Source organism: Cyprinus carpio, chromosome A5 (assembly GCF_018340385.1).
Source record: "Cyprinus carpio isolate SPL01 chromosome A5, ASM1834038v1, whole genome shotgun sequence".
Lineage (NCBI taxonomy): Eukaryota > Metazoa > Chordata > Actinopteri > Cypriniformes > Cyprinidae > Cyprinus > Cyprinus carpio.
The window spans coordinates 1,334,328-1,357,978 of record NC_056576.1 but is presented as its reverse complement, the minus strand read 5'-3'; the positions used below and the strand labels follow the sequence as shown (position 1 = coordinate 1,357,978).

At 36.6% G+C, this 23,651-nt stretch overlaps 1 protein-coding gene across 2 annotated transcripts in view; it reads right to left on the bottom strand.

Annotated features, from left to right (window-relative positions):
• The window catches only part of LOC109059854 (transmembrane protein 132C-like), a 202,205-nt gene that overhangs the window by 72,853 nt on the left and 105,701 nt on the right, over window positions 1–23,651 (bottom strand). For both annotated transcript variants that reach the window (XM_042751195.1, XM_042751188.1), the window contains exon 3: window positions 22,420–22,560. In XM_042751195.1, coding sequence (XP_042607129.1) covers window positions 22,420–22,560 — 141 coding nt within the window. The remainder of the gene's footprint in view (window positions 1–22,419; window positions 22,561–23,651) is intronic.

Below are 23,651 nucleotides of genomic sequence, written 5' to 3'. Positions count from 1 at the left end.
ATTATTTTAATTTATCTTTTTATGGCTTTGTAGAAAACCCACCAAAGTTTGCATAAATCAAACAGGTTTGAATGTATTTAATTAACCATGTTGACTTCAAAAGAGCAAAGGAGAGGCTTGTGCAATTGTGCATTATGTAGTGTATCTTACCATACAGACGTGCGTGTGTGTGTGTGTGTGTGTGTGTGTGTGTGTGTGTGTGTGTGTGTGTGTGTGTGTGTGTGTGTGTGTGTGTGTGTGATTGGGTAAGTGTGTTCTGCGGGTTGATTTACACTGATGTATATGGAGCAAGAAAGGAACACATAATGTTAATTTTCCCATAATGCCCCTAAAGGGACAACATTTGCCCATATTCCTCTCTGGGAACACAAAGCCCACGCAGTGGGTAAATGGGTATCGATTAAACGGAGTTACTATGAGGCCAGCACTTTTAATGAAAAAAGAATGGGGGAAAAAAAAGGTCTTGATCCCTGGCCTGTCATCGGCAGCACAAGCCAAACCGCAAACACAGTGAGAACATTACTCCAAACCACAACGCTGTTCATCTGCTTCCAAACAGACCACACAGCACTAATAACAATTTGCTGAACAGTTTGGATTTTTAGCTGAATGAATTCACCACAAGTGAGTGTTTTGCAACAATATCAATTGCGCTGCATCTATCTGCACATTTTACAAAGCTAAACATATTTTGGGCTGGGTTACGCAAGGAGATTCAATTAGAAACAACCTAGTTTAGAGCTATCTTATAAAGATAAAGGAAAAGTAATAAATTATTTGAAAATGAGGCAACATGCCCACAAGTACATGAAACAGATGTTACAAGCACACTAAACAAGAAAGTCTTTCTAAATTAACTATAAAGCACGCACATTGCATGTACAAACAGCCGGTCATTGTTGTTTTAGTTCAACTGTTAAACATATGCATTTCAAAGCAATTGAACTCCATGTGGTAAACAATAATGGATAGATAGATAAATTATAGATAGACATTAATTAATGATAATGTGTACAGTTTATAAAAAGCAGAAGAAAAGTAGAACATTTGTAGAAGAAAAGGAGAGAGAGGAGGGTGTCAGACTCAATCACATTAGATATGTGGCCTCGTCAACCACAGCTGAGGCATTTTTAACTACACAAACACATCAGGCTGTAGCTGTACGCTCACCCCTGAGGCCAAACAAATTACATTTCATCAAGCCGCAGATCAACGTGAAGAGATATTTCAACACAGTCCATCAGAACACCAGCAGCAACAGCAGCCATCCGCACCACTTCTGAGCTTCTGCACATGTATGGTTACACCATTTACATGTTCCCATGTCTGTTTTGTGGCAGTTTGCTCTTTATAGAGCCAGTGGAGGAGAGCTTGTCAAACCTTTTAGCACAAAGTGTTCAGGGATAAAACAGTTTTAGCAATAATGTACAAACTTTTCAAGACAGACCTACCAAGATGCTAGATGTAGAAGCTACATCTACCAGAACCGAAACAAACTTGTGAACGCTGTTTTAAACTACACAAGCTAAGTTTTGTAAATGTCTCACGGTCAGTTTATCTTTGAGATGACCTATAGATACTAAGCTTACCTAAATAATTTCAAAAACTGTTTTGTTTATGCTTCAAATAACATACTGTAATATTATAATTCATTTACATTTACACTATGCACAATAACATCTATTACATTTATCCACTGTATATACAGTATAAAGGCTAAATCAATGCATTGACAGACACAGACCAACGTCGACAGCTGATCCAAATACAGTATGTCATTTTTCACAGTGTATGCTATGACTTTACACTAAATACTAGTAAGACTTGTCTGTACTATTAGAAAACCACTGCAAATAACCCATTAACTACCCCCACACACACACACATCAATGAAGTGCCGCAATATTAGATGTGAGAGCACTACACACTATGACAGGAGGGGTTGCATCCGTCCATGCATGTATGAGTGGGTGAATAACCTTGTGTTTACAGTAAGTCCACGGCCGGATGATGCAACAAACAAAAGCATTTTACAAAGAAGTATTGCACAACACAATTGTTTCACAGAATTCAGCATTATACAACTGACGGACACATAAGTGCCAAACCCGAGGCCAGTGTGCTGCTCAGATAAACACAACATAATTAAAAAGAACTGAAATAAATTAGATACAATAGGATGTTTACACCAAAATGTAGACATTTACAACTCTTTTAAATGTCATGATGAATGGATTTTGAGGATGTGCATCCACTTCACCTCACTCTCCGCATTGGCCTGGAATCGTCCACTCTTATGCAAATTGTCAGCTTATCTCTCCTCGTGTCACACACACACTGGGTTTATGGCTTAGACTCACTAACGAAGGGGTCAATTGACCTTGTTAACTGCCTAAAAACACATTAGTGTTATTTCCAGCGCAGCTCTCTAGCTATCAGTTCTCTCCATGTTCAGTGCCGCTTCCACCTGCTGCTTTCAAACCATTACGGGCAAAAATGTACTGACCATGAGATGAATAAATTTAGGCCATAGCTAATGTGTGCCAGCGGCAGTGTGAATGTGTAAGCGGTGGAGGACGTGCATGGCCTAATCAATAATCAATAGTGTGGTTTTGACTGTGTAGCCATTGGTTCCCTTGTGCATTAAATGACGCTTACTGGCTTCATGATCTGCATTTTGTCATTAGTGATTAGCAAACAGCCCCTAGGCCCATGCAGTTAAATGGGTCTAATGCTATCTGCATTTACCAGTAAAAACAGCAGGGTGCAGACAGATTGTCAAAGTCACCAAACATCTACTTGCTTTTTTGAGGTATCCTGATAAGGTTTTTACAATTTCAACCTGTTAAATGGTTATATTTGTCAGTAAGAAACTATATAACAGATAAAATAATGAAGTGCTTCTTGTGTAGTCTTAAGTTATCATGTATGTGCATATTAAAATTTCAGTGGACTTCAGTCAGTGCAGACAACATTTAATTTAATATAAATTAAAACAAAGCTCTGAGAAAAGTTTTTTTCAATGTTTCACTAGCTGATATCAAGGTAAACAAAGGTAAAAACCACTGAAAATACTGTATTCTGTCCCTCAAGCCTCATTATCATTTGCATAAAATGAAATATATCATCTCCCTAGACTGAGGTCCAATTTTCTGCAGTGCATATTTTTTTTTGGGGGGGGGGGGGGGGGGGGGTTGCGATTGTGTAAAAATTTGTACAAATCATATGACAAACATGACTTTTTTTCAATATTAATAAGATTAAAAAACACATTTATTCAGCATGGATGCATTAAATTGATCAAAAGTGACACTTGATTTTTTTTTTTTTAAATAAATGCTGTTCTTTTGAACATTATACTTATCAATTAACCCATAAAAATATTAAACAGCTAAACTGTTTTCATCATTTATAATAAGAAATATTTCTTGCACACCAAATGAGCAATGTAGAATGATTTCTGAAGGATCATGTGAGACGGAAGACTGGAAAATGCCATCACAGGCATGAATTATATTATATATTTTACAACAGGCTATATTTAAAAAAAAAAAACGTTTTGCAATAACTTTTATTTGCAATAAAAACTGTAATAATATTTCATAATATTACAGTTTTACTGTATTTTGATCAAATAAATGTACCCTTGGGCTATGTTCACATTTGGCATCTTTTTTGAAGCTGCCAGCGTCTGTTTTACATTATAATCCTATGGAGCAAACTGTGTTTCCAAAAAAGTCCTAAGCGCTTTTTAAAACGCCACCACCTCTTTTCTGCAGCTCAGAGCATCTTTTCAAGTTGAAAAAAGTTCTACTTTTCTGAAGAAAAAAAAAAAAAAACACTACTTCAAGCACCTTTTTGACAGCTGACCAATGACAAGCGGGTGGCGGGTCGTTTACCAACAAAAACAATGAGAAAAAAAAGGAGAAGATAAGCATTAGACAGATCGTACTAGTTTCGGAGCACAAGGAACTGTATGATATGAGTACAAATCTCTATATAGTCTAAAAAAAATATGCTGCAAACAGTGCATCATCCAACCAGAGCTCCTGGACTAAATTGTTGGAAGTACCATACAGTTTCCTTCCCTGTATAATGTTGCACTCCCACAAACGTTGTTGTGAACCGACATTACCCTCCCCGTTAACTTCAAAAGCTGAAATTTCTGCAGCACACAGCGCTAGGCTACCATTGCAGCTGTTGTTATAGCAACAAAAGACGCCCTTGGCTGCTATTTGTAACCAAAACACTGCCAGCTTTTTATTTCACCAAAAAAAAAAAAAAAACGCTCTTGTCAACCTTTTCTTGTAAAAAAAGACACCAAGTGTGAACGCCCCTGGTCATCATACTGTACATAAATGTTCATTTGAACAGACAAGATTTATTATAATATTTAAATTAATTTGAATTAAGTTTAAATTAGACTTAATTTATTTAAAAAATTTAGTTACAAATATAATATTTTTAATTTATAACTAAATTAAACTTTTGAACAGTGGTGTGTGTGTGTGTGTGTGTGTGTGTGTGTGTGTGTGTGTGTTATTTTTGTAATGTGTGTGTGTGTATCATATGTTTCAAGAATTTTTTTTAGTTTTTTTTTTTTAATTTGTGTGCTGGACTGAATTAGCCAGCCCCTCTGGTACTAAAATATGTTTCATACTTATCTGTAGAGACAGCAAACTTAAAAATAGCTGTGACATGGGAGGCCAGGGAATATTGTTTAACCATGAGCTGCTACGGCAGTGGCTACTCATCTCATATTTTCTAATGAGTTTGGCAGTTAGTGGTAAGGCTAATGTCTTATGTTTCCTGATGAGGAGGGCTGCCACCACTGAGGCTAATGTTTAATACCTCCTGATGACAGGGGCTGCTAACAATGGCTTATTTCATGCATCTCATCTGCTCTACTGGCATACTGATGCTAATTACAGCCCAAAACTGCTTGATTCCTGCCATCATCCAAAGTTATTCTGCTACATTTTAACCAACAAAACCATCAAAATCATGCAGCATGGGCTGAACATGGGTTTCTTTGTATGAGACAGGAAAAGGAAGCGGTATAAACCAAGTCCACAATCTGTATCGATAAACTTAAATTATTGTCCTGACCACTTCTAAAGAAAAGCATTGATGTGGTACCTCTATTCAGCGTTGGCCTAGTGAACAAATCATTCTTTTCTAAATAATGAATACTTTTTTCTTTTTTTGCAGAAACTGTACAAGCAGAATTCCATTTGTATATAAGTTACATGATTGGAAAAATATATACTATACAGTGCAAAATTTAAATGTGGTCCAATGGAGGATTTGTCTTTCTTTCTGTCAACAACATTTGCCGCCTAATGGTGCCTTTAAGAACAGATCTCTGAGCCAAAGAATTAAATGGAATTGTCTTTCTGAATGAGACGCAGATGTTTGATGGGAGGCTCAACAGGCCCAACAGCTTTACTGAGGACATAATCTGTATTAAGCAATTTACGTGATACATGAAAGCAGTTCAAAAGAAAATTCTACAATTATTTACCCTGATGTTGTTTCATACCTGAACGTTTCTAATTTGTATGTGTAATGCAAAAGAATCTTCCTATACCTGTTTTCCATACAATTAATTTTTTTTTTCTTTGGTACAAAGTCTTTACTTTAATGAAACCTTGCTTAATAAAAGTATCAATTTCTTTAAAAATCATTAAAAAAATTACTAATCTGGGAGCATAAATACATATATACACATACATATTTGTGTTTGGAACAACATGACAGTGAGTAAATAATGACAGAATTTTCATGTAGCTGTGAACTATATTTAAAGTATTTACACTAAAAGCACCTGCGCACTTGCTCTACAGGAATGAGAACAAAACATCAGACCAGATGTTAAAAATACTCCAGAAACTGGGTTTAACACTTGCACACACAGACTAGTTTTAAAAAATGAAAATAAAATAAACAAAAAGTAATAGTCTTTTCTCTCCTGTCTATTGTCTCTATTGCTCTACATCACTCGCTAAGTTCAAAGAAGACTTTTCTGTGTGTTAATGCCTTTACTGCCCAGGTAAATATCATCATTACTCCAAACTGATAATTAATCTTGAGAGTGAAAAACAGTGTGTATGCATGATGTAAAGTGAATAAGTGGCATGGTGAGCTGATGCTGGGTGCCTGAGTCCCTGTGTAACAGTGCGTGATCGAGAGACAAACATGAAGAAATTGGCCTCTGCATGTAAGCGATAATAGGACACAATCTCAGCTAATCAGGCTAGTGAATCATACGAGCAGGCAAAGGACTGGTGCTGATGGACAGAAGGAGGGCAGAAAAAGAAAGGCTAAGAGAACTCTGAATCATTAAACCCATAGATAGGTGTCTCAGAAAGAGTGTACTGGTTTGAGAAGAACCAGAGAAGAGCACTGGAGTGTTATGGAAGGCCTGGAGCTGCAAATCACTTAATTCCAAATTTCATGTGTTCAATATAAACTACATTAACATTGGAATTTGCTTGTTGTTTGTCCCCCAAATTCAAGTTTATAATTTGTTTGTAACACCCAGATTAAGCTAGAGCAAGGACCATCCTATTGTTATACTGTATGTGTTAGCATTGTTAATGAGGCTACAATGCTAGCAGCTGTTTAATTAATGAGACAGTGAATATTAGGCATGAAATGTCCAAAACAATTATTTGGAAGGAACCAACCAACGGAAATGAGAGCACACCTGTTCAATCAGTCTGATTCTGACAAAGGGACTGCCATGACAATGAGGCTTCAAAAAGACACAAATTAAAAGCCATGCCACTTTCAGACGTATGGATTAACACATGATAATGAGCAAACAGAAAATTTAGTCTTTATGACACCAGGTTGATTTATATGATTAGTCAGAAAGCTGTATTTTTATCTGACTGATAAAAATCTCAAAGACAAGTAAGTCTTTCCCAATTAGCTTGTATTTGGAAAATATTTGAAAATCAGTGATAAAAATAAGAAATGTCATGTAACACTTGTCAGACTCTGTTCCGTGTTTTGTCTATGTTTTGCTTCCTCTGACCCAGTTTTTGTCCTTATGTTGATTTCATTCCAGGGGTTCCCCGTTTGTTTTCATTGAATCCAGGTGTATCTAACCGTTAGGCCCTCGTTATCATGTGGTTAAAAACCCAAGTCCTTTCAGTTAGTGTTTGTCTGGTATTGTTTATTTCAAGTCCTTGTGCAATGTGTGATTCCCGCGATATGAATAAATTCCTTGGTTTAGTACTCCTGGTGTCCTCATTCCTCGCTCCGTGACAGAATACTGGACCAATACAAAAAGCAATTGGTGCCCCTTCTCCTTGTTTTTCTTTTTCCAGTTTTTGAAAAGTGTTTTGTTTTTCCTGCTCGATCCACCGCGCCCAAATGGAGGAACGAGCAGACGAGCCCCAAACCCTATCATCTTCGTGAGGGCGTTCGTGCTGCTCGCACTCGCCAACTTCCTCGAGGGGGAAACCCTCACAACGCTGTTCCAGATCGGGATGACCTTCCATCATCCCAAGGAGCTCCCAGACACAACTAACCTCGAATGGAAGGAGACAGTCACCCGGTGTCTGGAGAGTCTCCGAATCCCGATCCGGAACCCTTCCGCTGGCAGTTCCCAAGTCAAGTCAGCCGGCAGTTCATATGGCAATCCCACAGGATGTTAATGCGGCAAGCCCTCTGGACGTAAATGTGGCAAGCCTGCCAGCCCCAAAAGCTCACTCCAGTGCCCGTTCCTCGAAATCACCTTTCAGAGCGCCCTCAAGTGCTCACTCCTCCAGAGCACCCTCCAGTGCCCGCTCCTCCAGAGTTTGCTCCTGTGTCGGCCCAGGCCCCAGAGTTTGCTCCTGTGTCGGCCCAGGCCCCAGAGTTAGCTTCAATGTCGGCTCCAGCCCCAAAGCTCGCTCCATTGTGGGCTCCAGCCCCAAAACTCACCCCAGTGAGGGCTCCTGCTTCCCCGTTCCGCCCAGGAAGGGCTCCTAATCTCCAGTTCTGCCCAGAAATGGTTCCTGATCTCCAGTTCTGCCCAGGGAGGGCTCCTGATCCCCCGTTAAGCCCAGGGAGGGCTCCTGATCCCCCGTTAAGCCCAGGGAGGGCTCCTGTTTCCCCGTTAAGCCCAGGGTGGACTCCTGTTTCCCTGTTAAGCCCAGGAAGGGCTCCTGATCCCATGGCACCCCAAATGGGTTCCACCACTGTCCCGTGTCTGTCCTGAGAGACCTCCAGAGCACCCACCCACCCTCTCCTCCCAATTGGATGTTATGTGGCGTGAGGACACGCCTTCTGGAGGGGGGCATTATGTCAGACTCCGTTTCTGTGTTTTGTGTATGTTTTGCTCCCTCTGACCCAGTTTTCGTCCTTATGTTGATTTCTTCCTGGTGTTTCCCATTTGTTTTCATTGAATCCATGTGTGCTATGTGTGATTCCCGTGATATGAATAAATTCCTTGGTTTAGTACTCCTTGTCTCCTCATTCCTTGCTCCGTGTTCCTGCACAGTAGCAACCCTTGACGACATTAAAGTCTGGTATAATGGCTGCTGAATATACTATATGCATGTATATTTTATGAAACACACACAAATACAGTATATATACAGTAGAAAGACAACATGAAGCCAGAATATGTTGTTCATTTTTGTCCTTTTTGTTCCTGTGCTGACTAATGAAATTAATAATTTTTTTAGACAGTGTTGAATTTCTTTGAACTGCAATCCAGTGTCATTCATGTTACAATTATTATTCAACTTTCTGTGATGCAAGGCCAATTCAACTTAAATTCCAACTTAACTGAAATAGTAAATTCTTAAATTCAGAAACATACTGTAGCATGAGAAGAGTGACTTAATGACACAAACACTGAGAGAGAGAAAAAGAGAAAGAGAGCTAAAATGGTTACCTCCAGGTTTAAGCTTTAGGAAAAACAACACTCATCTGCAATCATACAGTATCTGCAAGAATTTGTCTAACAAGAAGAGAAAATACTCACAAGCATACAGAGACTAGCTCTTTCTCTTTTTCCCTTTGAGACTAAAGGAGCCATATGTAACACTATTTGGTTCTAATATTATGAATACAGGAGTAATATCCTTTACCTGCTCTTACTTCTCTATTAAACTGATTCAACAACACTGAACTTAATACAAAACAGAAAAGGAAGGCTATATTTAAACACACAAACACACACACCTTATCAAACAGCTTTTTTCTTGTGTTAACATCTGTCTTCGCTGATCCGATCACAAGTGGTCAGCTGAGACAAATTACTGTTTACACCTAATCTCAAAGTGCAGTCTCCAGTGACTACTTGTGATTGGATTTCATTAAGGAGTGGGTCTCTGATTTCCTGATCCACAGGTGTTGTCCAGGATGCATCAGAAAAACAGTGCGTCATGTGTGTCCCTGACTACCTCCAATTATAGTTTGAGTGATGAGATCATAATATGATTCTAAGACACACCAAAGCCCATTTACATCCTGTGTTTAACACTATTGGATTACACTGGATGTCTCAATCTACCTGGGTGGTGTGCATTTGGGAGATAAAAAAGCAGAACAATAAGAATTAACTTATATGAATCATCATATTAGAATGATTTCTGAATGTTCATGTGACACAGAATACTAGAATAAAGGCTGCTGAAAATTCTTGTATCGTGCAATGACAATAAAAAGTATTCAAATTCAAAGTATTCAAATATACTAAAATAGAAAACAGCAATTCTTAATCGTAATAATTTTTCACAATATTACAGGTTTTACTGTACTTATTTTTTTATTTTTTTATCAAATAAATGCAGCCATGGTGAGCCTTCTCTAACAAATAAATAAATAAATCCCACCAACCCTAAACTTCTGAACATAGTATTTTAAATAAGTTCAAATAAAACTTTACAAACTCTATTACAAACATGAGTATAAAATAGAAAACCATACAAATGGGGTGCAGTTTTAGGGATGCAGGCTGAATATGGTTTGTGGGCTAGATTTAAGGATAAAAACACTTGTTGTACAAATCTGTCTCCACTGGAGTGGTGGTTTAAGACCCCTGTAATATATGAATTATTTGACCAGTGGGCTGAAAGCAACATGTCCACAGCTCCAATTTTAACAAATCCTGCTCAGTTTTGCCAGCTCTAAAGCCTGAAACAAATCTACTGGAGAGCTTGAAAATGTGTGCCCAAGTCTAAGTCATGAACAAACTCTCAAGCATAATTCCTAAAATGACTGTTTTTGTATTACATATGTATCCTGCTTATCCTGCTTTAAGCTGAAAGGGTCTTACTCACAGACCTGTTCAAGCCCTTCTGCACACAAACAGAACTATATTAATGCAACTTTCTCATTTGGAAATACATCCTATATGTGCTCTGGTTTGTCAGATATGAATACAATTCAAAAAATAGTTCACAAAAAATTTTTTATTCTGTCATCATTTACTTACCTTCATACAATTCTACTTTGCAATATTTTCTTTCTTCCGTGAAACATAAAAGGATATGTTTAACAGAATTCTGATGGTGAATGAACGTGGATATGAAATGACACTTTAAAAAAAAAAAAAAATGTAAAAAAAAAAGAAAATTTAAAAAAAAAAAATATATATATATAATATATATATATATAATATTATATAATATATATATATCAAGCCTAAATTGAGTATTTATGCATTTTAATTACATATAAAATATATATACAACAAAGCAATAAACTTAATTAACATTTATGCATTTAGCAGAAGCTTTTATCCAAAGCGACTTACAGTGCATTCAGGCTAACATATTTTACCTAACATGTGCTCCCTGGGAATCGAACCCAAAACCTTTCCACTGCTAACACAATGCTCTACCACTGAGCCAAAGGAACAGACAATGTGATGCATATTTGTCAGTCATACATAAATGAAACAGCAAAGATTTCTGTAATAGTGCTAACAACAAATCAGGTTTAGCACCAATCAATCCAATTTGTTTCAGTCACATATATTAGTTATATTTGAACTAACTGAACATAGTTTTTTTTTCCACAGCTAGCCATATTGTAAATGTTTATACTTTTCAACTGAATAAATGTCTTTTATTCACAATTTATTGCATACACACACAAACACACACACGCATATATATATATATATATATATATATATATATATATATATATATATATATATATAGATATATATATATATAAGTAGAGACAGAGAGAGAATAAATGCATTGTGTAAATATGATTGATTATATAATGATTTAATAAGAAATTAATAATTATAAGTTAATAATAATCTATGCCTTTCTGAGTGCAGAGATCTTACCTGTTTTTTTACCAGTTTCATGTATGTATGACAGACAAATATTCATCACACTTTTATGTTAAAACTTTGTAATCCAAACTGATGGAAATTTCATATGTAAATTAAATATAAATATAAAAATATAAAAAATCATTATTATGCTCTAAAAATGTCATTTAAATTTCTGTATATTGAAATGCAGCATCAAATATGAAACATTTATTTATTGTTTCTTACATGTCTCAAATCTGGCTTGATGCTGTTAACACAGCTATCATTTGGCTTCAGAAAACTTAAAGCACATGAGACTAATTTCGTGGTACTGATTTTTTAGTTAAGATGTTTTAAGATCATAAAATGTTCTCTAAAACTTTGATAAACTCAATCAGTTCATCTTTCTACCATCTATATTTTGGCCAAACCAAGTGTGAGGCTAAAGGATCTTGGGCAGTTTTCTTTGTGTAATCTATTAAATGTTTTCCTCAGGGTATTCACATCTGAAATCAGCCACGTATGAAATCAAAGTCTCAGGGGCAGTAAAGAAATTAGCCGCTGTTTACTTGCGTTCATCCAAGAAATGGCACTTTAGGAGGAAATTAGCGGAGTGAGGCGATGCGTTTCAGAAATTCGCAGTGTTCTGCGTATATGTGTCTGTGAGCTGTTAGGAAGTGAGTGCTGGAGGGAGGCCCAGAGGTATTTCTTTCTATGTCCTTAATAATGAGTTGGATTAAAAAAAAAGACACACCTGTGTTCACATGTAGCCCCTAAGCAAGCACACAGATATACACAAATAAGACAAAGAGCCCCCTCAGCAGCTTCAATTCTGAGGACACATCTGCGGCCACACTCCTGCAGGGATTTTCACACTCCTGCACATCCATGGCCTAAGAATAAAGCAACATGAACAACATGACCCCCCCGCCCATACTAAATTTATTACTACAATATCCAACAATTCTATACACTAGCAATGTGTATACTATGCACTTTACGTCTCTGATGTAATGACATACAAATGAAATACTTTTAAGTGTGTCCTACCATCAGCATTTAGCTAAATGCACTTTCTTTAAATTCTTTATAGATTTAAAAAGTGATTTGATTATAGAATTTACACCTCAGGTGAAATGCAGGTAAAACTGTTCTTTTATTCGCAAAGACAAAAGCATTTACTTGGTTGAAAATACTGTAAAAACAGTAATATTGTGAAATATTTATGGAATTTAAAATAACAGTTTTCTGTTTTAATGCTCTATTTTATGCTCATTTGGTGCTCAACAAATATTTGCTATTATTATTATTATTATTATTATTATTACTACTAAAACTGTTATTTTTATTATTATCATCAATGTTGAAAACTGTTCTGCTGTTTAATATTTTTGTAGAAACTGTGATACATTTTCAAGATGCTTTAATGAACTGTAACATTTGATCAATATAATAAGTCTTGGCTGAATAAAAGTATGATTTTCTTAACATATTGACGCCAAACTATTGAATAGTAATGTACTATACAGTCCTCCTTGTAGTTGCCTTTAATAACCTGTTATTTTCAATGGGCTAAGAAAATGGAACACACTAATCCAAATTTTGCATACTTTATAGTACTGTATATTAAATTAAACAGGTATGAAAGCTGGTATGCAGCCTCATTCTTTAAGCACACTATTATATAGTATGTGTGTCTGAATGAGCTCTGGGCCTCTGAATGCATACAGAGCTACTGTGTGTAAGACTATTTATTCTTTCTTTGTGTCTGTAAGCCTCACACTGTTCACTGTGGAGCTATTTTGTAATAAAATATTTATATAGTATGTACACACAACACACACGAGAGGAGCTCATAGGTTGGACACACTGACACGGGAGGTGGGGGAGGGGAGGTGGGTGAGAGATAGTGACACCCCTAGGGGGGAGGGGAGGGCGGGGTGGAGAGAGAGAGAGAGTATGGGCGGAGAGAAGAGGCAGGGAGAACGGGGGAGGAGAGAGAGTAGGGGGGTTGGAGAGAGAGAGAGAGAGAGAGAGAGAGAGAGAGAGAGAGAGAGAGACCACTAGTGTAAGTTGTAAGTCAGTGTTAGTTCTCCCAGGGCCTTTCCTGATGTTTCATCTCTCTTCTACTCACGTTCACAAACCCAAATCTACCAGGTCAATTGGTTATTTACCCCAGGAGAGTTGTAAAATGTTTCAAAGAGCAATTTATGACCAGAGTAACTCTATGAATGGACTTTATTAATCCAGAGCAGAGTTGCTCTTGATTTAGAATCACTCGCACAGTGGCAGATGAAGAACATAAACATTTCATTAGAATTTTTGTTTACTACATCAAGGAATAATTTAAGTTAAAATATATGCAGATACATTTACTAGGGATGTCCCGATCAGTTTTTTTTTTTTTTTTTTTTTTTGTGCCCCAAATCTGATCTGAGTCATTGAATATTGGGTATCTGCCGATACAGACTCCCGATCCGATACTTGTATATTCCTATAGGAAAGTATGTTTGGTGCACACTTCAAGTACATTAAAGCTTTTAAAATCAATCCAATGTATACAGAGTTGTGCAGAGAGTAAAAGAAATACATGTATGACGTATGTTTATGGACATATATTACAAGAAACATACTTTCTATGTATGTATATTTTGATTAAATCTTTCCTTAGAAAGCCATGCTTCTAGCATTTGTAAAACTGCATTTTTCCATCTCAAAAATATATCGTATATAAAAATATATAGTATATAAATTATGACCTATGCTCTCAATGTCAAACGCAGAAATGTTAATCCATGCGTTTATGACCTCAAGGTTAGAGTATTGTAATGCTTTATTGGGTGGTTGTTCTGCATGCTTAATAAACAAACTTCAGCTGGTTCAAAATGCAACAGCTAGAGTTCTTACCAGAACCAGGAAGTATGAACATATTAGCCCTGTTCTGTTAACACTGCACTGGCTACCTATTAAAATCTTGCTTATTACTTATAAAGCCCTGAATGGTTTAGCACCTCAGTATATGAACGAGCTCTTGTTACATTATAGTCCTACACGTCCGCTGCATTCTCAAAACTATGGCAATTTGATAATACCTAGAATATCAAAATCAACTGCGGGTGGCAGTTTCTTTTCCTATTTAGCGCCTAAACTCTGGAATAACCTACCTAACATTGTTCGGGAGGCAGACACACTCTTGCAGTTTAAATCTAGATTAAAGACCCATCTCTTTAACCTGGCTTACACATAACACACTAATACGCTTCTAATATCCAAATCCGTTAAAGGATTTTTAGGCTGCATCAATTAGGTCAACCGGAACCGGGAACACTTCCCACAACACCCGATGTACTTGCTACATCATTAGAAGAATGGCATCTACGCTAATATTAGTCTATTTCTCTCTTATTCCGAGGTCACCGTAGCCACCAGATCCAGTCTGTATCCAGATCAGATGGTCACTGTAGTCACCCGGATCCAGTACGTATCCAGCACAGATGATGGATCAGCACCTAGAAAGGACCTCTACAGCTGACAGCTGAGACCAGGACAACTAGATAAGCCTCAGTTACAGATCCCCTGTAAAGACCTTGTCTCAGACGACCACCGAGACAAGACCACAGGAACCAGTTGAGTCCTCGGCACAATGTGACTTTGCTGCAGCCTGGAATTGAACTACTGGTTTCGTCTGGCCAGAGGAGAATTGGCCCCCCAACTGAGCCTGGTTTCTCCCAAGGTTTTTTTCTCCATTCTGTCACCGATGGAGTTTTGGTTCCTTGCCGCTGTCGCCTCTGGCTTGCTTAGTTGGGGACTCTTCATTTCCAGCGATATCGCTGACTTGATTGCAAATGATTACAAAGATACTGTTTAAAATGAACTGAGCTGGATGATGACATCACTGAATTCAATGATGAACTGCCCTTAACTATTATTTTGCATTATTGAAACACTGTTTTCCTAATTAATGTTGTTCATTTGCTTTGACACAATCTGAATTGTTAAAAGTGCTTTATAAATAAAGGTTACTTGACTTGACTATATGCACACACTGTATACAGACATTGGCAGACGCAAAAATGCTACAAAACTGTAAACAGACTGTGTGGTCACAATTATAAATATGGGACTACTGGTAAAAACTTCTTGTATTTTATATGTACAATGAACAGAATAAGTGCAACATAAAGTGGAGATATGGTTAGAAAGCATGAAACTTGCGGCTCAGAATGCCAGATAATCTGACAGCAGATAAAAGTAAACAATAAATGAATGATGGTTACATAAGTGCAGATCAAATACATGGAACATGACGTGCCAGAACAGACCTCACTATTTTTCACGTCACACGCATATTTGAGTATCTTCTTTTCCTTTTAAAGACCATTGGCAAACCCACTTAAAGGTGCATACCGCCCTCCTACTGTACGACACCGGTATGACAGCTGACGTGAGATAAGGATCGGGCTGAGGAGAGCCGATACTGATCATTAAAGAAATATGCTTGATCGGCCCCAATCCCGATCCTTGACATTGCCTCAGGACATCCGTAACATTTACACAAAAGTTATCAGTGGAATTTTTTTTTTTTTTTTAAATAGAGCAGAAAATATGTGCACATATATATATATATATATATATATATATATATATATATATATATATATATGTGTGTGTGTGTGTGTGTGTGTGTGTGTGTGTGTGTGTGTGTGTATTAGGGATGTTGATTTAATGTGATAATCTAATTCATTAATTATAAAAAAAATAACGCAATATAATAATATTAATATTGTGTTATATTTTAGACACAATATTGCCTGTTTTGCTCAATTTTGCCAACAAAAATATTACCTATAAATCAACATCAGAACTGTTGTGTCACCGAGCAACAAATGAATCTGGTGATTTAATGATTTAATGACCCATTCATTAAAAGAGCCATTTACTTCATTGCTTCATTCCACATTTATAAAAAAAAAAAAAAAAAAAAAAAAACATATATATATGTTCCCCTTGCTATCCGAGTGGCTTTAGACTTGTGTCTAAAGCATTTGGTTAGTGTGCATTGAGATGTAGCTGTAAACTTCTGTGGGGTCATGGGTAACCCATTCCACAACATTATGCTTCCATGGAGTACTCTGGTATACAAGCCATTACCTCTCTCAGACACTCACACAGAGATGGAGGCAGGAATCACTAACCACTCGCCTGTCCTGTTGCCCCTGTCCTATTAACCTTGTTCCTCTCTCTCTCGCTCCTCTTCGGACTGTAGCCTTCAGCGTATGAATACATTGAGTTTTTATAAATGTTATGCATTAGTCTGGTATGTGGCCTGGACTGACCAGCACACTGCCCTACAGTTTACCATAGCTGCTTAAGCACTTATATGTGAGGGAAGAAATAAGCAAGAAAGAAAGAGAAAGGAAAAAAAGAAAGAAAGAAAGAAAACCCTGGATCTATCTATCCATCTATTGTATTATAGTTACTATAGTTTTATATTTGTTGTTGGTGAGGTTTAGGGATTGCTGAACTTGATTTATACTGAAAGAAAGAAAGAAAGAAAGAAAGAAAGAAAGAAAGAAAGAAAGAAAGAAAGAAAGAAAGAAAGAAAGAAAGAAAGAAAGAAAGAAAGAAAGAAAGAAAGAAAGAGAATAACGATGGACAAAAAGATTAAATCTAGGATTAGCAAAAGTCTTTTGACTTTGAGCTCCAAAAATTACATAAAAACCACCATAATTTCTTTTCAAATTCCAAATATTCAAGAGCACAAAAAGGTACATTAAAATAAGCCTAAACAACCAATAATCAAGATATCCCCACTCCTTTTTTCTTGAAACCCCCAACAATCTTGAAAAAAAAAAACTTATATATATATATATATATATATATAAATATACATATTATGTATATATTATATTTAAATCCTTATCCTTAATCATTATCCAGTAAATCACAAAGAATTGGAGGCAAGGGATTATCAAATATTGCTGTAGAAAAATCACTGCCATAAAAGTATCTTAAAAGTAGCCTCTATGGCTTGTGTGCTATTTTCCAAGTAGGGCTGTCAGTTTAATGTGTTTTTAATTTATTGACAGCTCATTCTAAGTCTTCTAAAGCTTGACAATCTTATTATGGTGGTTCTTTCTTTTTTTTCATATCAGGAGCTTAAAAGTGTCTGCCATTTACTTTCTTAGAATATAGCACCTCAGAAATTCTTCTTTTGTATTCAATGGAAGACAGAAAATCACTGCTTTAAGTGATTGAGAAAGTATTTGTGTTTTCATGATCACATTTATTCACATTATCATATTTAGGTCAAAACCCAGCATGTGTTTACCATTCTGTGCTCAACTCTGTCTCTATCTCTGCTCTCATTGACCCATATACTTCTCTAATTTTATTTCCCTGTATTTTCTTTAGCTATGGCTGCACAGCTAAGGGAAATACATTCTGCCTGCTTGTGTGTGGCAGTAAATCAATACGCTGAGCGTTAGTCTTCTCTCCTCTTTCTGTAAGACTGTCCCTCACTTCCCTCTCACTCTCTTACTGTTTAGATTTCTTCAAGTTCTAACAGTTAGACTGATAAATCCTAACCTGAAGGTCACCGGCCGCAAACATCCAAAGCTATTTCAGCATTCTGAGGAAACACAGTCAACAACACAAAATAGGAAGTGTGTCATGACGGATGACACAAAGGATCTAATGGCTTAACTAACTCTGTATTGTAGATCTGTAATGTTTAATAAGTTATTATGAAAAGATGATGGACATATGAGAGTTTTACATGCAATGGACCATTTCTGTAAGTAAAGTACAAATTTATTCCTGTGATGGCAAAGCTGAATTTTCAGCTGCTATTACTTCAGTGTCATGTGATCCTTCAAAATTCATTCCGTTTTGGTGCTCAAAGAAATACTCCATCCCAAAATGAAAATTTTGTCATTAATTACTTACCCCCATGTCGCTCCAAACCCGTGAAAGCTTTGTTCGTCTTTGGAACACAATTTAAGATATTTTGGATGAAAACCGGGAGGCTTGTGACTGTTCCATTGACTGCCAAATAAAATACACTGTCAAGGTCCAAGAAAAGAATGAAAGATCGTCATCAGAATAGTCCATCTGCCATCAGTGGTTCAACCGTAACTTTATGAAGTGACGACAATACTTTTTGTACGCGAAGAAAACAAAAATAACGACTTTATTCAACAATTTGTCTCCTCTGTGTCTCTCCGCATCACCGTAGCACCATTTTCGAGAATCTGAGCTGTACACAGGCAGCGTACACTCTTCTGTGTCAGTCGCGCTGCACGTATGCGCCATTTTCGTTCAAATCAAAGCCAAAATACATGTATCCTTGCATCATAGCGTATGCAGTTTGCTTTCAGTGGATGTTCTCCAAAATGGCTCAAGGTGATGTGGAGAGACGCAGAGAAGACAAATTGTTGAATAAAGTTGTTATTTTTATTTTCATCGTGTAAAAAACTTATAGTCGTCGCTTCATAATGTTACGGTTGAACCACTGATGGCAGATGGACTATTCTGATGACGATCTTTCATTCTTTTCTTGGATGACATGGTGGTAAATGATTAATAACAAAATTTTCATTTTGGGGTGGAGTAACCCTTTAATTATTAACAATTACTATTCTACTATTCCTATCATTTACAATTATTTGTAACATTATAAATGTCTTGAATGTATCCTTGCTGAATATATATTTTTTTTCTATAATTATCTTTTTTTAAATCTTTCTTACACCAAACTTTCAAATGGTATATCATGGTTATAGAAATGATAAAAATTATAGAAATTTGGGACATGCCTATCTAGTTTAAATTCTAGTTTAAAATCTGATAAAAATCCTGATGCGTATGATTCTATTATTTTCTAGCAATAAACATTAAACACAAAAAAGACAAGATAAATACTGAAAAAACAAAACAAAAAATAAAACTATATATATATATATATATATATATATATATATATATATATATATATATATATATATATATATATATATATATAAAACCACATACTATATTATCTAAATATTTTCACAACAACAACTCATGGGATCTGTGCCTCTTATGCTTTAAAAGAAAATCACAGGACACCTAAGAGTACTGTATTCATGGAATGTGCTGCTGAACAGTGGAACTGAAGAGTTTCACCCCTCTGTTTACTCAATGGCAAAAACACAACTATTCTCTTTGCTTCTCACTGGGTGCTGTGTTTGTGCAACAGCCGAACCTGTGATCAGAATAAACTAATAAACCATCTTTTTTTTCTCTTATTATTCATCTTCTCTCCCTCCATCTTTCCTGTCAGCGTGTGACTCACAGCAACTGAATCAGAGAAGCATTTAAGTGCAGGAACCAATTTTCCCCACCGTATAAAAACCACATGAGTACGAGAGCTGAGCAATTACCGGCTACGATGACAGCTTTAGGGTGACGCTCGGGTCGTAAATTTCTCACTCCGCATGCCGTTGGGAGATTTCTACATGCTTTGGATATCAGGACAGACTCCCATAAATCGCAGAAACGTCTATTAGAATTCCCATTCTGGCGTTCCTCTCTCCTAACCCATCTCCTCGCGCTGCCTGGGGAGCTAACCTAGAGCGGTGCTAACGGTGCCGCCGTCATCAGGGTGACTGCTATGGGAAGACGAGAGGGACTGCGAGGAGCTAATTTGCACAGGAGGAGGACAGCGGGGCTGAGGAGGCTGCCGACATTATGCAGAGGATCCGCTGAATGGTCGAGAAAGGAGAGGAGATGTCGGAGACACGTGCGAATGTGCTGGAAATCCACGGAGGAGGACTCACTAAGCTTAATCAATCAAAGAGTGTGTGCAGTGATTAAAAAGCACTCAGGTGGAATTTGTTACACTGAATAGCTTTCTCTCCTCAAAGGAAGAAAAAGAGCCAGTTAGTGGCAGAAACTGAAATAGGAGCCCAGATTAAGAAGCCTTGGATCTAATCATTTCTCATACAATGCTCTTCAACACTCCAACCACATTTTACAAACTAAAAAAAGGTACAAAAAAAATAAAAAAAGAGACCTCTAAATAGTGTGAAATTTCCAGTGATGCACATTATATTCTGTGACTGAGCATAAATAAAAATGGGATGTCCAGGTCACATTTCTCTGTTTCAAAATATTTAATGCATTATTATTTAATTTTTATACCATTAATAAAGAACTTATTTAATTTGTAGTTAACTGGTTAAGTATTTAAAAAAATAACCCTTCTAGGCTGTTGGTGTCTGGGCTTATTCATTTATTTTTTAAAAGACATGAGATTTTGTGACTTGCTACACTTGTTATAGTAAAAGTACTAAAATTTGTTATAATAGTCGTTTCATAATAAATCCAAAAGCAAGATGTGAAAAAAAAACTAGGGAGTTGAAATGGCAACTGCCAATAAGTAATCCTCTGCTGCCGTCTACTGATTATAATGGTAATTTAATGTCAATTTCATCTTAAAAGTCTTTGTTTTCCGCCAGGAGACATTTTTGGCACATTTTTTCATGTCATTTTTATGAATGAAAAGTGAATCTTTAAAGGGGTCGTGAACTGAGGAATAAAATTCTCCTTGATCTTTTGACATACAGTATAACAGGTCAAATGTACCATAAAAACATTCTGTAAGTTGCAAAACTCAAAACTTTCTCATTAGTTCAAAAACAGCTTTTATTGAAACCAAGCTCAGAGAAAAAAACTTGTTTTGGAATGTGCCACTTTATGACATATTAAAGATCAACACCTGTTTCTACATCACTGGCTCTTTAGCTCCGCCCACTGATACACATTTGTATGTCAGAAATAGAGCGGGAAAATCAGTTTTACTGTCAGGGATTTGTTGTATCACACCATGCCGCATCCAGTGTAGACAGAATCGCTGATTATAATACTTCTGTTGCCTACAGTCGCATTGCGCCGCTCACGTCCGGTGTAAACACGAGGCAAAATTAGCAAATAGCTCCAGATCATGTCAGTGAAACACTGTTTGTTTGTTTGTTTGTTTGTTTGCTTTACTTTGCTACGGATTCCTTTTTAAACTAGACAGTATGATGCAGGCTTTTCAGAGAAACTGAAAGTAAGCGATTATGCAGCACTGAGTCTGACTACAGTGGATCCAACAGTAACGTCGCAACACAGAAGTGTGAGTAAACATGCTTTTACCACTATTGAATTGTCTGTTCCAGACCCTGTTATATATACTGAGTATTTACATGTTTTTAACTCAAATGACCCATGTTGTTTTCAGAGTATGTCACAGTAGCATCAATCTGTTATTTTAATAAGTGAAACTGTTAGCCAATCATAGCAGTGGGCATTTCATGTGAATCTTGAATGCGCCCCGCCTATAAAAACAGACCGTTCTGCAGAGAGGCTCAAAAACAGGATAGAAAATATTCTTTTACTTCTATATTATGATGTTTTTTGATGTAAAATCACACTAACATTATAAATGAGCCTCAGAGGACATTATAAAATAAAAAATGCAGTTCATGACCTGTTTAAAGTGACTTTTACGGCACAGCTGTAGAGTTGAGAAATAATAAAGGCTTTAAAATATTATAAGTGATTTAAAAATGTGTTTGATTAAGGTTATTGATTATCAAGAATACCATAATGATGTTGTTTAAGAGACAGCATCGCTAGCTAGCTAACGTTAGCCTAAACAGTGTTTAGTTGTCAGCATTTAAATGTATAATTACGTGTCTAGGTACTCTCCTGGGATTACCAGGCTTGACATATAAAATTATATGTTGTTAAATGTTGTTAAATGACATTAAACTATATGTTAGTTTAACAGCTATCATTATTTACGGTGTTGCAATTATTTTGTTGCTTAGTTTCTGACAAGAACGAGGCAGGAGAGGTTTCTGTGAGGGTCTCAAGAGTCTCTACCTACTGTATACGGTATATCACATCAAATGAGCTTCACCGGAAGTTTACGAGCTGGCTTATCTTTATGCCTGAAGTTCTAAAGATCGCTCCACGCATATGGTCAGTTAAGCAAAGTTGTGTTTTAATTAGGGTTGAAGCTACACTCTACATGACACCGGCCCTCCAGGACAGAGTTTCGAGACCCCTGTTGTAGAGTAAGCAGTGATTTACATCATAATGTTACTTACTTCTCACTGGTGGAGGTGGCCTTCCTCTGGCAGAACATGGACAGGGAGGAGGAGCCAGGCACTACTTCTTGCTTGATTTCCCACGCTGCCAGATTACTGGGCTTCACCACCATGAAATTAATGCCTTCCCCATACTGGACTCTAAGGAAATCAAGAACACAGGATTTGAACACTCTAAACAACACAACCATAAACTTATTCACTTAACATAACTTCATACATCTTCATACATAACTTCATACAAATCATGCTCAAACACACATTTTTGTTTTTGATTTAGAAAATGCAGCCCCTTAATGACAACATATTGCTTTTTTATTACCTGTTCAATAATTAATCAGCTACTACCAGGTATAAAATCCCTAGCAGATGACTCATATTAATATTTAGGCTTAATTCTACATCCAATTTTAGAAAAGCAACCACATGGGGGTGTATATCACACTTTTTCAAGAGTTTCACAGTGTTAGTACAGCTCTGTGGAATAAAATGGCTAATACATTAGTTAGCTAATGCATATTAATTAAACACTGCTACATGTACAGTATGTACTTTAGAAAGTGTACTGTATACAAGTATATAATAATATGAGGATGAGGATATGTGCATTTTTTATTGATAAATCTCTGTCATCTGGACTTGTCTGCTGACTCATCTAGACATCACCTTGGCATATGAGGATTGCAGACTTTATTAACACACACACACACATAGACACACAAGCTACAGTATTTGCCTTTCAATGGCCTTGGAAACACACAGTAATAGGTGAGATTTCCTAACTTAAAACTGCAAGCTTTCCTCAGTGACTCTCTCACTCCATTCTCATGTTCTGGCATTACTATTTATTCAGAGTCTGTTGTCAGTGGTTTTGCTGAGGAATGTAAGGATTTTCCAAACAAAATGCAAACAAGAGAGAAAAATCTTCATGATTTCTGTATGATTACTGTTAAAAAGATCAGTCCTCTTTTTTCTTAGTTTGGTCTCCTCAGACTTTAGTTTATAAGCTGTACTGCAAAAAAAAAAAAATTAAAGTTAAATAAACAAATAAATGTACAGATTAAAAATTGTGTGGTATTGAGACTTACTTTAGTATTATTGCCATTAGTGGGGCAAAAGTAAACAAAACAACTGGACAAATTGCTTGATATTATACCTGAACAACAAAGAACATTACAAATTATATCTGTCTTTTTCTCACACAGAGACATCCTCAGTTCCTGAATCAGATT